At 30.1% G+C, this 17056-nt stretch overlaps 6 protein-coding genes and 1 pseudogene across 7 annotated transcripts, besides 1 other annotated feature; 3 read left to right on the top strand and 4 right to left on the bottom strand.

Annotated features, from left to right (window-relative positions):
- Positions 1–1016: 1016 nt before the first annotated feature.
- On the top strand, positions 1017–1775 carry TVAGG3_0400880 (uncharacterized protein; the record flags this gene model as incomplete). Its single annotated transcript, XM_051232744.1, has 1 exon — positions 1017–1775. One exon carries the CDS (start codon positions 1017–1019, stop codon positions 1773–1775), a length of 759 nt encoding a protein of 252 aa, XP_051102474.1.
- Positions 1776–2645: 870 nt separating this feature from the next.
- Positions 2646–12919: a mobile genetic element.
- On the top strand, positions 3404–3691 carry TVAGG3_0400870 (uncharacterized protein; the record flags this gene model as incomplete). The annotated part of the gene is made up of 1 exon (XM_001304609.2): positions 3404–3691. One exon carries the CDS (start codon positions 3404–3406, stop codon positions 3689–3691), a length of 288 nt encoding a protein of 95 aa, XP_001304610.2.
- Positions 4406–5512, bottom strand: TVAGG3_0400860 (uncharacterized protein; the record flags this gene model as incomplete). The annotated part of the gene is made up of 1 exon (XM_051232743.1): positions 4406–5512. One exon carries the CDS (start codon positions 5510–5512, stop codon positions 4406–4408), a length of 1107 nt encoding a protein of 368 aa, XP_051102473.1.
- TVAGG3_0400850 (Prim-pol domain family) lies at positions 5555–6718 on the bottom strand (the record flags this gene model as incomplete). The annotated part of the gene is made up of 1 exon (XM_051232742.1): positions 5555–6718. One exon carries the CDS (start codon positions 6716–6718, stop codon positions 5555–5557), a length of 1164 nt encoding a protein of 387 aa, XP_051102472.1.
- Positions 7280–8568, bottom strand: TVAGG3_0400840 (annotated as a pseudogene). Its single transcript has one exon. A coding segment is annotated over exon 1 (1289 nt).
- TVAGG3_0400830 (uncharacterized protein) lies at positions 10974–11075 on the bottom strand (the record flags this gene model as incomplete). The annotated part of the gene is made up of 1 exon (XM_051232741.1): positions 10974–11075. The coding sequence occupies one exon, from the start codon at positions 11073–11075 to the stop codon at positions 10974–10976; it is 102 nt and encodes a 33-aa protein (XP_051102471.1).
- A 2805-nt stretch (positions 12920–15724) lies between the features above and the next one.
- On the top strand, positions 15725–16766 carry TVAGG3_0400810 (phosphoprotein phosphatase protein; the record flags this gene model as incomplete). Its single annotated transcript, XM_001318572.1, has 1 exon — positions 15737–16744. The coding sequence occupies one exon, from the start codon at positions 15737–15739 to the stop codon at positions 16742–16744; it is 1008 nt and encodes a 335-aa protein (XP_001318607.1).
- Between the last annotated feature and the right edge of the window lie 290 nt (positions 16767–17056).

Genomic DNA, 17056 nt, shown 5'->3' with positions numbered 1-17056 from the left:
ATGAAAAAGGGATATGCTTGCAATTTTATCCATATAACCTTTTGGCAGCATACACAAGTTAGTAGTATATGTGGAAGGGTTGTGTGACTTTTTTTGTAAACGTAAGAATTCATACAATATTGAACGATTTTGTATCATTTTTTTTAACATATGAAGTAAAAAATGTATGATTCTTACGGTTTTTATTCTTACGTTTTTGAATAAATCAAGATTTAAAAAATTTTCAAATCGTAAGACATTTACACTCAACCCATACATAATGAAATATATTTCATCACTTATAAAAGAAGTTATATATAGATAATGTCAGCTATTCCACGATTAATTAAACATTGTTTAAATCCTGAATGGAATCAACGGAGTCATAATGAAAAACCACATAAACGGGTAAAAAAATTAGAAACTAATGATTATTTGAATTTATGAAATCAATTATTTGATTCATTCTTTCTTCAATCTCTTCTATTCTTTTTGTTAAATCATCTATTTTCATTAATGAGGTGATTCTTGATTGAGGAATAGATTTCAAACTAACCACTCCTTTTATTTTTGAAATTTTGAATCCATCAACTTTAAACATTTTATTCAATTTACATGTTGTCAATTCTTCAAATAATTTTTTATTATTGGCATAATAGTCATTAAATTCTTCAACAGATGAAAAAACAATTGGTAGTTTTATGTATAATTACATGAAATCAAACAATCTACCGGTTGACCAGAAACAGAGAAAATTAACTCAGTTAGCATCAACACACAACCAATATCAACCATTTTCTTCTTATTATCTTTGGTATCTAATAGACAGATTTCATTTTATCATTGATGATATTCAATCAATTTTAACATTTACGAAAAACACTTGTTTTAATGAATTTGCGAACAAATTTATGAACGAAAGACAAAAGGCTGAATTAGAAGGAAATAAAGGAAAAAGTTTATTTTGCAAGATTTCACTTAATGGATCATATGGTTACGATGCAATGAATACACAAAATTACGCAAAGACTAAAATAATGAATGCACAGAAGGCACGCGTTGCATGTATGTCAAATAAGTTTAAAAACATAAGAGAAATAAGTGAAGATACATATCAACTGATGCTCAAAGATAGATTTTATAGATGTGAAACATGTTTACAAGAGGCATTCTTTACTTTAGATAACGCAAAATACTGGTATTTGGTTTTCATTTATGATTTTATGTATAAATGCATGGATGTTAATCGTTTTCATTTCATTGAAGGTGATACTGATTCATCTTATTGGGCTATTGCTGGCGATCCAAATCTTCCTAACACTCAAGCATTTCAAGCAATTGTTACCGATAAACAATTTTATGATAAAAACATTTTCAAATTCGCACCATTTGATTTCTTTTGTTTTGATGAGAAATTTAAACCTAAATTAAAGAATAAAGCTGAAGAAAAAGCACATGAGAAAAAATTATTGGGTTTAGCAATTGAGAAACAAGGTGATAACATGGTTGCTTTATGCCCCAAGTGTTATACATCATTCAACGGTTCAATTGATGGAAGTGATTTTAAAAAGATTGCGCAAAAAATGAAAGGAGTTAGTTTACGACAAAATAAACAATTAACACCTAAAAATTATTTAGATATAATAAATGATAAAGTGATATTTGATGGTCAGAATATTAATTTACAACTTAAAAACGGGGTAATGACTCGCTTAACAATTGGTAAGACTGTATTAACAGGAGCACACACTAAGGCTGTATGTTGTGAAAATGGATGTTGTATGCCATTTATTTAATAAAATACCACAGAAGAGACAAAAGGAACCGTTAATGATGGTTTTGATACTATGATTCAAAGAGGTGGGCACCCTTAAAACATTGATTTTATTTTTATATAAATGGATAACACAGATTTAAAAAATTTAATTGCTGATTTAGTACTTAATCAAAAATTTCTTAGTTATTATGAATTAAAATCATATCTCCAAAAATATAATAATAATATAACGGGTGATGATATGGAATATTATTATCCATATTATAAAAATGAAATTTTGAAATATCATGATAAAATAATTTCTAAAATTAAAGACAAAATTAAAAATAATGAATATTCAAAGGGAAAAACTAAATCACAGCTTAAACAGTTGAAAGATTTCAAAAATAAAGTATTAACAGAAGAAGATATTGATGAATTATATAAATTATATAATCCTGAGCCACAAAAACAAAAGGAACAAAACACCCAGGTCCTTCAGACCATAAATGATGCACAAGCTTTAATTTATGATTCATTAGTTAAACCATATTCAGCCCGACTTTTAAATGAAGATCAACTTTTGGAATTCATCCTTCAACATAAACTCGAAGCGGGAAAGTATATCAAACCTTTATATACAGCATATTTAAAACAAATGAATAGAATACATCCAGAATTAATGAAGGAAGGAATGAAATCCAAAATCAAAGCAGATAAAATTAAACCACTTGCAACACCAAAACCTCCAACGACAGTACCACCTCCTCCTTCAGTTAATCCTTCATCATTCACTTTATTATATCCATTTCAAACATTAAAGAAGCAAAAAGATTTTAAAAAGGATTTCAAGATATTAAATAAACCAATTGACCCAAAAATTCAACCATTAAAGGAAAAATTTAGTCGCCCCTCATTTGCACCATATCCATATTCATACGAAATTGATCATTTAGAATATTCAAAAGGAAAAGTTACTTATTTATTTGCCATTAACATTAACACTAGATATTTATATTGCATTCCAGTGAAAGGGAAAACAGAACAGGAAACAAGAAGAGCTATACAATACTTACTAGATCATGAAAGAGTAGATAATATCAGGGGTGATGGTGATAAAGGATTTCAGGCAGCTATGACTCATTATTTCCCACAAATTAATTTTTACTTTTCATCCTCTCCATATACGTTTCATAATAAAATAGTTGATGCAGTAATGAGAACTCTTAGAGATGCGTTAGGGGTTAACGGTCAGATATACTGGGATGGAAATCATGACTCCATCGTACAACAGTTAGTATATTATTATAATAATACATGGCATAGAACTATAAACATGAAACCAGTGGAAATGAAAAATGATATTTCAAAAGAATGGGAATATATTAGAAAGCAAATGGAAAAGTTAAATGATGTTAAACGTGAACAAATTAATTCGGGGCTCATGAATTTTAAACAAGGGGATAAAGTTTTGATTCATCTCGATTATGGAAAAACTAATAAATCAATGACAAAAAGAAGACGAAGATTTGACACAATAGCTGAATTTGTTAGATATATTAACGGCAATGCATTAGTTGAAGTTGACAATAAATTAATAGAAATTCCGATTTATTTTATTACTCCATTATATTTAAATAATATTTAATTTTTTTTATTTCGTAAGAAATGAGTGACAACAAAGCAGTCAAGAGTCCAGACGATGAATATAAAAAGAAACTAAACAGAATTAAATCAAAAATATGCTATTACAAAGAGAAGCCGCAATGCGGTGGGGTTGATGCCCATAAAACTAATGGAACTGAAAACGATGAAGAAATAATCAAAAAATTAGAAACTTACCGTTCAATCCTTAAACTGAGTGAAGCAAAAATAAAAGAATTTAATAGAATAAATAAATTGATTGGAAGAGATGAATTTAATAAAGATGAATTTTTAAACTCAATCCAAATTTAATTTTTATTCCTCTTTGACAACATCTCTCTTTCCATCATTACTGCATAACCACATTTTCTCAGTTTTAGTGGTTTGTTATTTTTAACATGTTCTTGCATCATTTTTATCATTTCCTCCCTTGTTATGATTCGTGGTAAATTTTGAGCTTGTGGGATATTCATTTATGATAAAAATAAAAATTTAAATTATGCCGTTCTAAAGTTTGTGACAACATGACATTTTGACAACAGTCCCGGAAATGATTTGTCATGACTTCATCGTAATGAGTGTAAATGACCCAAAAATAATGTTTTCATTAATGGTTTCAGGTTATTCAATAATTAATTATTTTTGAATAACTGAAGGTGTCACTATGTCACCATGTGTCACTCGGTTAATTAACTTCTCTGAAAAAATGAGACAACATGACATTTTGACAACACAGGAGGATTAATGAGGAAGGCATTTATGAAGCATTTTTGAATAACTGAAGGTGTCACTATGTCACCATGTGTCACTCGGTTAATTAACTTCTCTGAAAAAATGAGACAACATGACATTTTGACAACACAGGAGGATTAATGAGGAAGGCATTTATGAAGCATTTTTGAATAACTGAAGGTGTCACTATGTCACCATGTGTCACTCGGTTAATTAACTTCTCTGAAAAAATGAGACAACATGACATTTTGACAACACAGGAGGATTAATGCAAAAATAAATTCCAATCATACTTTATACTGCCTCATTTACAGGTATTTCATCGTCAGTAAATGAATCCTCATTATCGTTTGGTTCAACCTGTTTATATAATCCTTTCATTTCTTCTTTCAAAACATAACACCATGTTTGTTTACCATCTATTCTTACCTGTTTCTTATCACATTTATCCTTAATGCTCATTTGGAAATTCTTGTCTTTCATGTCTGATGGTTTGCAGAATAGCGCATTTTTACATGTCATACCTGCACACAATTCATCATAATGTGTATTTATCCATACATCTAAAGGATTTGTTGATAATTCTATTAAATCTTGTTTGGCTTCAGTCATCGGTATGATTCGTACATTAAATGATGAAAGGTCGTAATTGATAAAATATGTTAAAAGGTTATCATAAAATTCCTTTGTGCATGAATCCATTAAATTCTTGAAGTAATCAAATTGACCCTTAAATTTACCATTTACTCTTAAAACTACGTATCTTCTGTCTCCAACTTCAATTTTGACAGGGTAGACGTTGTTAGTTACGAAAATGAAATTGGCAACATTCTGAGCAGTTCTTCTGGGTTGATTCTTTTCATTAATTCTAATCTCATTATCCGTAATAATTGATTTCAAAGCGTTGAAGTTTGCGAGTCTGTCTTCACCTACATTCTTGAGTTCATTAAGTACAAGAAACATTTTATTCTCAACTACTGAATTGAAATTACCCGTTAGCTCACCTATTTCGGTAATGTTTTTACATGAATAACCAGCGAGAAGTTCAGAAATAATGTCTGTGAATCTGTTTTTACCTGTTCCCTGAAGTCCTTTCAAAATAATTGCTGTTTCATTCTTGATTCCGGGATGTTGAATCATTGATGCAATCCAGCCGAGTAGATATTTATACACTTCATCGTTATTATCACAAATGGCTTCTTTAATGAAATCCATAAACATCTCAATTTTTGAGTAATCAGGCTTTTCGAGAACGTTGTATTTATAACCTTGAAACGTTGAGAAAACATCTGGGGAATCAGATTTAAAGCAAACACCCTTAACGGTTAATGAAGACAATTGATTTAGTAGTACATCCCATGCTGTTATGGTCTTACCTTCTTCTTTAAATAATTTAATCATTTTGAGTGACTCTTTCATGTTTGACTGAAGAACGAATGATATTTAATTCATTTTGTCGTGGATATTATAGTCCTTTTGAATGAAATATTTATTTCCACAATCTACAAAACGGATTACACGTGATAAATCCTCAATTACTTCAGAACTGTTTTTATACTGATGATTTTCAGCTTTACGTCTAATATCTGTTATCAAAAACGAGTCATCAAGTTTGATATCAAATGTTATTTTTGGCTTACGTAATAAAGGTAAAACATATTCATCATAATATTCCTTTTGATATAGTTTTAGAATCTTCACTAAAACAAATGGAGAAGTCATTAAATGTGCATATCTACTACGTGCTTTTTCAAAATTACTTTTTGCATTTTCAGTTAAACTGCAGAAGTTATAAACGTTATCGTATGCTTCATTAATTAAATGATCTGGTAACGAATTAATTGCTTGAAACAGTGTGAATAATGTAACTTCTTTTTCCAAATTCATGTTTCCACCATCATTATGTACTTCAAAATCACAGATGCCATCAACTATGCTCTGGGCAAGTTTATCGTCAATGTTTACATCTTTGTTTTCATTCATGATAGTCTTTATTTCTTCGTTCTTCTGTTCAACTCTTACCTTAATATTCAAATCATTTAATATATCATTCACTGTTCTAGTTAATGTTGAATCATAACTTCCACGAATGAATGAGTATGTATTGATTGGTTCTGTTGCATTCTTGCGAACTCTTGAATCAGCCATAACCACTAATGAACGCTTTGAATCATCAATAGAAGTCATTATGTCAATATCATAATCATTGCAGGAATAACATTTAATCATTCTGTTCGAGGTTGAATAGAAGAAATTAGTGTTGCAATAAATGTGAAGACCTCCTGATGCAGTTTTAACGATAACATCTTTATCCGAAAGTTTTGATAAAATGTCTTTTCTAACTGTTTCTTTAAGTTCATCATTGTACGATTTATTGATATCAACATCTATAATCGTTAAATTTGAAATTTTATTTACTAATAAAGCTGTACCAGTTTTCATTCCTCTTCCTCCATCATGTTTGAGGTAGTTATGTAAATCAATCTTGTTTTCACCAATTCTTTCGTTGAGGGTTTTAGTTTCTGCCACAACTAATTCCTCAGCTAATGAATCAATAACTTGTTCATCAGAAATGATATAGTTGCTGTTGTTGTTTGTTACTGTCATTTATATAGGAATAAAAATAATTTTAAAACTAACTTTATTTTTGGACTGCATCAAATTTTCGTAAATGTTGTCAAAATGTCATGTTGTCTCATTTTTTCAGAGAAGTTAATTAACCGAGTGACACATGGTGACGTAGTGACACCTTCAGTTATTCAAAAATAATTCATAAGTGCCTTCCTCCTGTGTTGTTGTCAAAATGTCATGTTGTCTCATTTTTTCAGAGAAGTTAATTAACCGAGTGACACATGGTGACATAGTGACACCTTCAGTTATTCAAAAATAATTAATTATTGAATAACCTGAAACCATTAACGTAAACATTCACGATAAAATATATTTCCATGACTGTTGTCAAAATGTCATGTTGTCTCATTTTTTCAGAGAAGTTAATTAACCGAGTGACACATGGTGACATAGTGACACCCTCAGTTATTCAAAAATAATTAATTATTGAATAACCTGAAACCATTAACGTAAACATTAACGATAAAATATATTTCTGCAGTTCATCCATTACTTCATTACCTAATTAATTACAGACATAAAATATATTTAGTTCATTCAATAAACTCTATACCATGCAAATACAGTCATAAATGGTGGCATATAATCTTTACCCAAGCCTGTTGGATTTGTTGTGAAAGTATGGACATGATTTCCTCCTGGCTCAGTTTGTCGAAAAGTCTTTTTTGCTGAATGGTTATAATCTGGAGATAAAACATCATAACCGGCTTCATAGTCTGAGTTGTATAATGGGTGGTCTCTTAATGAGTGGCTATGGTCGCCAGAAAAGTTTGTAGTTCCTGTATGAGTGTGCGGTGGAAGGTTTGCTTCTTTAATTTTCTTCGAACCTCCTGCCGTCTTTGAATATCTAGCACAGTATAAGAATTTATCTACAATCTGCTTCCATTCACCAAAACCTAAAACTGTTGCGGGATTTGTTGAGTTCATTGACGTATAAATAGAACCAACAGGATATAATGTTTGAAGTATTTCATTTTTCATGCTTGTAATCACATCATTTACTTCCGACTTCTTTGCATAATTTTCATCAACATAAGTTTTATCTGCTTTAAGGTCTAAACATCCTGAAACCCATCCTGTATCAGCTTTAACTTTAAAAGTCTCAATGTCCATTCCTTATCCGCCTTCTTCTCTAACTCATCGTTAACATAAGTTTTATCTGCTTTAAGGTCTAAACATCCTGAAACCCATCCTGTATCAGCTTTAACTTTAAAAGTCTCCAATGTCCATTCCTTATCCGCCTTCTTCTCTAACTCATCGTTAACATAAGTTTTATCTGCTTTAAGGTCTAAACATCCTGAAACCCATCCTGTATCGGCTTTAGTTTTTAAAATCTTTGATGTCCATTCATGATACCATTCAACCCTTTCTTTAATTTCATTATCTTTTTCATCAACATAAACCAAATTTGCCTTCTTCATTAACTCACTATCCACATATTCCTTATCCGCCCTCTTCATTATGTCATTTAGGAAACCTTCTATGAATTCCTCATTTAAATTAAATCTTCCAATCTTCAAAACTTTAGGAAATGCATTTAATGCGTAATATCTCTGTTCTTCTGGTGGAATTGATGTTATATCATCCGTTATTCCTTTAATTTTTGAATTCATAAATAAAATTTCTTTTATATTTGATATCACTGCACCACCTTTGCAAACGAATTCGAAATGGTCATTTTTCAATACTATCTCCAAATCTCCATATTTCAACCTTTGCGTTTGTTCTGCCGTCTTTGAATTATATGCATATATGGCGTATGTAATGGTCTGAGGGACCTGGGTGCTTTGTGCCTTAAGTTGTTGTGGTTGCTGTTGTTTAATCATTTATTATGATTTAAAAATAAATATTTAATCCGTTATCTCATCACCTATTTTTTCTATTTGAAATTGCCATAATATTTCATTCATAAATTCTAAATCACAATCAAATAGGTCGGTTATTCTAAATTTAATATTTGATAAATCTTTTGAATGAAGAATAAATGAATTCCCAGATAATTGAAACGGATATGATAAAGAAAATGTGTTTAAGTTGATGGATAAAATGTTTTGTATTGATGGGTAAGAGTTAGGGTCTAATGTTTGATGTGAAAATCTCATTGGGGTATTAACTTTATCACATTTGATTAAAATGAAATTGGAACCAGTGTCAGAATACAAAACATCCCCAACATCTTTTTCAAAATTTAATATCCCAACAATGAACGAAGATGAGGAGTACAAAATTTAATTTTCAGCGGAAATTTAATAAGGTTATTTATTTCATCAAGTTCAAAAAGTTTATCGGGTTTTGATTTAAAATTTTCTTCATACCATACAATAAATGATTCATTTAAATAACTTAAAATCATGTTAATATCCCATTTCGCTATCACATTATTTATATACATATCATACGTTTTTTCAAGGTCATCTTTAATAAATGATATATAATCTGAAGGGTCTAAAAGAATGGGATTAAATTTACCACTCACAGAAACGAGAGTAACATTATAAATTCCGCTAACTGTTAAATTTAATTCACAGCTATTATTCGAAATAATATTGATAATTGACATTTTTATTACGATTAAAAATATGGTAAAGCGTTATTTTCCAGTGATAAATAAAACTAGAATAAGATTACCTCAAGAATTCATAAATTCAACGAATAAGAAATTCATTCATGTTATAAATTTTAGTGTTTTCAGAAAATATGAGTCAATGTCATATTCATCAACAGGTTATATTTCACTTCATTCAAATTTAGTTCAATCAAACCCATATAATGACCATTTCATAAGATTTTCAGATGGTATTAAAAATGTAATTGATAGATTAAAATATGAACAGATTGACAATATCGAATTTTTGGAATTTTGGTTTAAATATCCCGATGGAAAAAGATTGAAGTTAAAATAAAGCTGATACTATAACAAAAACAATTACAATGACCGATCCAGATAGTGAGGAACAAAAAGAAATAAAACAAACGATAGAAACTGGTGAAAGGTCAATTATTATTGATTATGATTCAAAGGATTATTATTCAATAATGTTAATGCTTGAATATTAAATAGCCTTAACAAAGAATTTTTCAAGTGATATTTTATATTCATCAACTATTTTATTATAAATATCATTATATGTTAAATGAAGTTCAGTTGTTGTTCCGTTCTTTGATATCTTAATTGTGCTAATATCCTTTATAGGATTTATTTTTGCAACTGTTCCGCAGCATGAAACCTCATCATCTATGAAAAATTGAATCTTAACGTCTGAATCTTGAACATCACAAAGAATGGCGATAATGTGAATTAATGATTCATAAGGTAAAATAATTAAACCGGATTGATCAATTAAATTTATTATTGAATCATAATTATTAATTATTATATCACGGTAAATTTTCATTAATTCAGAATTAATGTCTATTTTATATGGGTTCTCGATGTTTGATGAAAGAGGCGGGGGGTATGTTGGATAAGTGGGAATTTCAACAGGTTCTTTACCGGGTTCAGATAAAATGATTGGGTCTCCATTCTCATGGTTTTCTTCATTCTCCTCATTCTTCGGTAAGTCACGAGTTAATAAATTGGACTGAGTTGCTGACCTTGTTAATTCAGGGCTAACATTAACTTTAACATTTTGAATAATTCGTGATTTATCATCATTTACGTTATAACCAACCGTAATCTCTGCTTTTGCGTTTGTGTTCTTTTGACTTGTGAAACGTCTTCTCATTTATAATTGAATAAAAAAAAGAAAAATATATTTAAAGTTTTATTTAGTTGTTACGGTAATATCCCAAGGTTCATCATTGTTTGCTTATACTTTCTTTGTAACTGCACCAATTATGTTATTGATATTGCTTTGAGTTTCTTCCAGTCTTATTTTATCATTTACAATATCTTTAATCATTTCATTACATGCATTCTTAAAACCATCTGATTTTTCTAATTTACGTCTATCACTTTCTTTAATTAAATCAAAGTTATAACCTTGTTGAGAATAAAGTGGTTTCTTTATCAATTCCTTGAACGCTTCTGAAAGTGAAGATGAAGAAATTCTTGCCACTTGAATTGGTTTAAATTCTGCTTTCATTGCTTCTTTCTGTTCATTGAACACTGGATCGAATAAAGCAACTTTAAAGAATTTCTTAGCTGGAATTTCAGGTCTAATATTTGCATATTGACCATCAAACTGATTAACATATCGTGGTAATCCATCCGGTCCCTCTTCAATAGCATTTAATTCTTCATTGAAATAAGAATATGGATTATAACGGTATGAATTAATTGGACCATTTTCACCTTCTCCAATGTATTGTTTAACAGCTTTTCCATTTTCATCAAATTGCATAGGATAACGTTCATTATATGCTTTACGTTTAGGATAATCAGATATAGTTAATTTATAACCATTTATGACTTTAATATTACCTTGACCATCAGTAACGAAAACTTCATTTATACCATCAGGTTTTCCATTTGGACCCGTAATGTCTGCTTCATGTGCTTCCCAATTTGGTCCATGACGTTTGGCATATGCTTGAGCTTCTGGTAATGTTAAAACGTTTCTCATTTGTTTAACATCCTTTTGAAGACCGGCAACAATGTGGACTAATTCTTTCATTCCATCAGGAACTTTCATAGTTCTATTATATGCACCCTTTTTGTTTGTCCCTTGTTTTAATGGAACCTGTAGAAGATTTGCAATTTCTGTCATGTTTAATTATAAATAAAAAATAAAAATTAATTATAAAAAGTTAATCAAATTTAACACCTCCTTTATTTAAATCAACTATTATTTTTCCATGTTCTCCTAATTGTTGATATTGTGTGTAAAGTTCATTAATGCTCATTGGTAAATTCACTTGATAAAGCATAACGTTCAACTGTTGACGACTAAAACCACTGAAAATGAAAAGGGTGGACAGGTTTGATTTAATGTTTGTGCTTAATGCTTTGAAATATTGAACAGCCATAAAGAATGAACACTGAATGTGTCGACATTGAGTTAATAACTGATTAAAATATGATTTCTCATTTGTTATTAGTTTTGATTTCACCGCATCATCTAGAAAAATGAGTGAATGCAAAAATTCTTTATCAAAATTTGAAATAGAAAGTGTTTCAAATAATTCATCCCGTTGTTTATCAATAATTTTATCCTCTAATCCTTGCTTCTTGATTGTATTATATAATTCTTTATACATTAAAAAGTTTTTTAAATAATCTTCTGCTTCTTCTTGTGATAAATAAATAATTGGAATTTTGATTAAATGCTTTAAAGATTCAAATGTATCATCTGAAGGTGAACCTGAACGGTTGATATAAATTAACACATGTGAATAGGGTGAAGTGTTAGCAATAATGATAATTTGTTTTAATATCGTTAATGTTTTACCTTTATTTTGTTTACCAATTGCTGCAGTGATTGAATTTAAGTAACATTCAGAATATGGAATTTTCATTAATTTTTCCTTAGATAGAGCATTTCTATTATCACTCAATGCTTCATTAATCATATCATCTACGTATGTATTATATACTCCTGCTAATTCTTCATAAGGAGTGGATGAATTTAAATCCATTTAATCAAAAATAAATTTATAATTTTAAACATTTCTATTCATCAATATTTCATCATATGAACTTCTATACTGTGGTGGTGTACCTGTTGGATGATATTTCAAACCTTCATCCGGTGTCCATGTCCAATACGTAGTCCTAGTAAACCAAACCTGAGGAGGATTTGTCACCTTTGAACAGTAAGTGTCATTTTCACCCTGAATGATTGGATAAGCTTTCACTTGTACTGTAACTTGTGAATTGAAAGTTTCTAATCCATCAAAGAATATACCCGCTCCATCACGTTGAACTGGAATAGTGCATAAGAATGAAGTTTGGTCTTTCCATGTTCTAGCTAATGGCGTGCCATTATCATCATTCAGTGGTCTAGTTAATGAGTCCTCGTATTCTTCTGTGCATTCATTCACTCCATCTAAATCAGAAGCTTGAAGCATACGTGTAAAGAATATGTCACCCACTGTGGTCATCGCTTGATCGGGGAAGTTTCTGGAATCTATAGTGACCTGAAGACCTCGAAGCATTGGATTTTCTAAAACTGTTCTTTGCATTGCATTCTTCGGAAATGTTAACACAACATCTGTAACATTATGAAGAGCGTATGAGAAATCTGAGCTAATACCTTCAGGAGTGATGCAACCTCCATTTAGTGAACGAACGTCAATATGTTGAGCTGGAATCATGAATGGATCTTCCTTACTAAATAAACGTGGTATTGCTTTAACTGATTCTTCAATTAAACCGTATCCTGGTGTAATGCATTTATCCTCTAAAACTTCCATCTTTGTGCATGAAATAATAACGTTATCAACTGTTGCGTCAGCAGATGTAGCGGCTAAGCTTGTAATTAATTTGGCAGGAAGTCCGATTTGTTGGAATTTGCGATCATATTTATAAACATGATTCATAATCTTTTCATAATTTTCATCAGTTATCTTTTCATAAACGTAATTTTGTAAATCAGCAACTCTTAACGGGTCAACCTGACAAAATACTAAAGTTCCCTGAAAACATAATATTTAAGAATGATTTCACCAAATGATTTAGGATAATCATCGAACGCCTGAAATGCTAACAAATCATTTACCGGAATAATATATCAAAAGTGACATCAACTTCTTCATTTGCATTCTTGAAACTTCTGAAGGGTCAATATATTTACCACATACTGAGTTATCATATTTTTGAACATTATTATATAACGAATGAACAAACTTTTTAACTTTCCTTTCTGATTTTGGTTTATATGTTGCAAATGCGAAAGATTCACGGGCGCAATCCATCTGAAGATAACCGGCATCACCTCTTTCGGTTTCTACTTCTAATTGTTTAAAGCTTTGATTTGATGATTTGTAACCAACGAATAAACGCATGCATTTAAAAGCGGCATCACATGTGAAAGCTTTATTTGAAACTAGAGTTGCTTTAACTTTGCGTTTAATATATGTGTCACCTAATTGGTTCACATCATGAGCCGGATTTGTAATTCTTAAATGAGTTTGTTTATCATCAAAATATGGAGCATCAGAGTCATAGCATGAACTTTCAAGTTCTCTATAATATCTTCTACCGTCATTCTTTGCGAATATTTCATTTATCTTTTCGAATGAATGAAATACATTTCCATTAATCGGTTTAGTGTTTGGCACCAAATAGTTAGTCGTCATTTATTAATAAATAAAAAATCAAAATTAAAAGATGAAAATGAATTTTTAATTTTAATGAAATAATCAACTATGGCTGCAGGATTCTTTAAAAATTATGGGATAAAGTAAAAAGAGGAGCGCATAAAGTTTGGGAAACAATGAAGAAAGGAGCAAATTGGATATTTAAGAATAAAGAAGCAATTAGTGACGTTGCTGAATCAATAACGCCAAAAGCGCCCCAATAAGAGAAATATTAAATAAAGGAGAAAAAGTTTATCAAAGACTTCAACCGATACTAAGATAAAAATAATATTTATTTATTTTTCCACTATTACCTCCTATTTTATTAAGTATTCCTTCAGCAATTCCACCAATTGCGTTACCTGCTTGTGCTCCCATCGCCGGATTACCTGCTTTAGTACCTAATACTCCACCTATGATAGTTCCTGCCGTTTTCGCTACTGGTGCCAAAAAGTTTGCAACGGGTTTAATAATATTTTTATGAACCCAACCCGCAGCTTTCTTAATTCCTTCCCATAATTTTTTAAAGAATCCTGCAGCCATTTCTGATTTAATATTAATTAAAAAATATATTTCATCACTTATATTCTAATTTTTATTTAATGATAAATGAAACCGATTTTAAAAATAAATGAAACAGAGGAGGAAGAAATAAATGAAAGTGGAAATGTTCAACAAAAAATAAACGTTGTTAAACCAATTACTGAAATAAAAATTTTTTCATCTGTTGAAGAATTTAATGACTATTATGCCAATAATAAAAAATTATTTGAAGAATTGACAACATGTAAATTGAATAAAATGTTTAAAGTTGATGGATTCAAAATTTCAAAAATAAAAGGAGTGATTAGTTTGAAATCTATTCCTCAATCAAGAATCACCTCATTAATGAAAATAGATGATTTAACAAAAAGAATAGAAGAGATTGAAGAAAGAATGAATCAAATAATTGATTTCATAAATTCAAATAATCATTAGTTTCTAATTTTTTTACCCGTTTATGTGGTTTTTCATTATGACTCCGTTGATTCCATTCAGGATTTAAACAATGTTTAATTAATCGTGGAATAGCTGACATTATCTATATATAACTTCTTTTATAAGTGATGAAATATATTTCATTATGTATGGGTTGAGTGTAAATGTCTTACGATTTGAAAATTTTTTAAATCTTGATTTATTCAAAAACGTAAGAATAAAAACCGTAAGAATCATACATTTTTTACTTCATATGTTAAAAAAAATGATACAAAATCGTTCAATATTGTATGAATTCTTACGTTTACAAAAAAAGTCACACAACCCTTCCACATATACTACTCAAGTTATATGAAAAATAAATTTGAGTTGAAATGTAGGAGGGATTGAAATGATATGTGGGTGTTGTCATAAGGTTTATTTAACGTTAAATTCTTTTTTTCTCAAAAGAAACTTCAAATTGAATAGTTGTAAAATTAGATTTTGATCCCCTGATCATAATCTTACTCAATAATAGGAATATTCGATCCATCATTATAATTTTTATATAAGCTATAAGCGAGGGAATTATATATACTATCGATATCTCTTTTAGACATAATTTGCTAGGTATTGATTTTCAATATATCGAATAGGATGTCACTTTTCAAGTGATCGCAAAATTTTATTCCCCTTTCGAATCAATTAAACAATTTAATTTCATAAATTATCTGATTTTTCAATTTGATTAGTTTACAAATAACCACCTTTCAATAGCCAACTTTTAGGATTTTCAATATGGACAGGGTCTTCCGGCTTGAGAATATTGTTGAAATCTTGCTGGAGAACAAAGGTTTTGCCGGTAGAATATCTACAGATGATTTTTACTGGATTTGCAAAGAGATTAAACCAGTTTTGCTGGATGAGCCTTCTGTATTAGAACTAGAGCCACCAATCAAAGTAAGTGGTGATATACATGGACAGTATCACGATTTATTACGTGTATTTGATGCAGGCGGCTTTGTTCCTGATAATCGCTTTCTATTTTTAGGTGATTATGTGGATAGAGGCGAAAATAGCGTTGAAGTCATTACACTTCTCTTCGCATTGAAGTTGCTATATCCAAATAACATATATCTACTTCGAGGCAATCATGAGAGTCCAGAAATGACAGAAAGCTTCGGCTTCTACAGAGAATGCCTGGAGAAGCTCTCAGAAGACCTCTATCTGCTATTCATGGACATCTTTGACTGCCTTCCGATAGCTGCTATAGTTGGTAAGGAGATATTTTGCGTTCATGGAGGCTTAAGTCCCGACGCAGACAATGTTAATTTGATTAAAGCAATAGAACGTCCTACAGCTGTTCCAACAGATGGAATATTGGCCGATTTACTCTGGTCAGATCCAAATGAAAAAACTGATAACTGGGGACCAAATGACAGAGGAGCAACAATTACATGGGGACTTTTAGCTGCTAAGAAGTTCCTTCAATGCAACAATTTCACTACAATCATTCGCGGACATCAATTAGCAAATGATGGCTACAACTTTCCATTTTTACCAGATAAATCAGTCGTTACAATATTTACAGCAAGTTGCTACACAGGCCGCTTTAACAACAAAGCTGCTTTTATAGATATCGGCGTTGGAAATAAATTAAGTTACACAATCCTTCCATCTGATATTCCTGTTGTTAAGTTATCAAGATCATCAAGCTCTGAAACCGGATTCGCACCATTACCAAAGACAGAATCAAAAGAAGAAATTATTACGATTCCTGGCACTCCCAGACAGCATAAGAAATAATATATTAATTCGTTATTATAATATACAGCGTGTTTTAAAAACATATCTATTTCTATATAATGATAATATTATATCTCAAATAGTTTTGGTATTATTTAGTTTTATTACTTTATAAAGCAATTTATCATGCAATGCCTTTCTCTATTTTCTCTTTGTACTATATTTTCCTTAATATCAATCTCGAGAAAACTGATTTTCTCATTAATTCTTCAAAATATGACCATATATCTACTAGCACAATGAATTTAAAAGCAAATGCAATGAGTAATATTCAATTTATGTGTCCAATCACTGTAGAATTGTTTCATTTAA

This window comes from Trichomonas vaginalis, chromosome V (assembly GCF_026262505.1).
Source record: "Trichomonas vaginalis G3 chromosome V, whole genome shotgun sequence".
NCBI classification, from domain to species: domain Eukaryota; phylum Parabasalia; order Trichomonadida; family Trichomonadidae; genus Trichomonas; species Trichomonas vaginalis.
The sequence above is the reverse complement of the archived record's forward strand: the minus strand, read 5'-3'. Positions and strand labels throughout refer to the sequence as shown.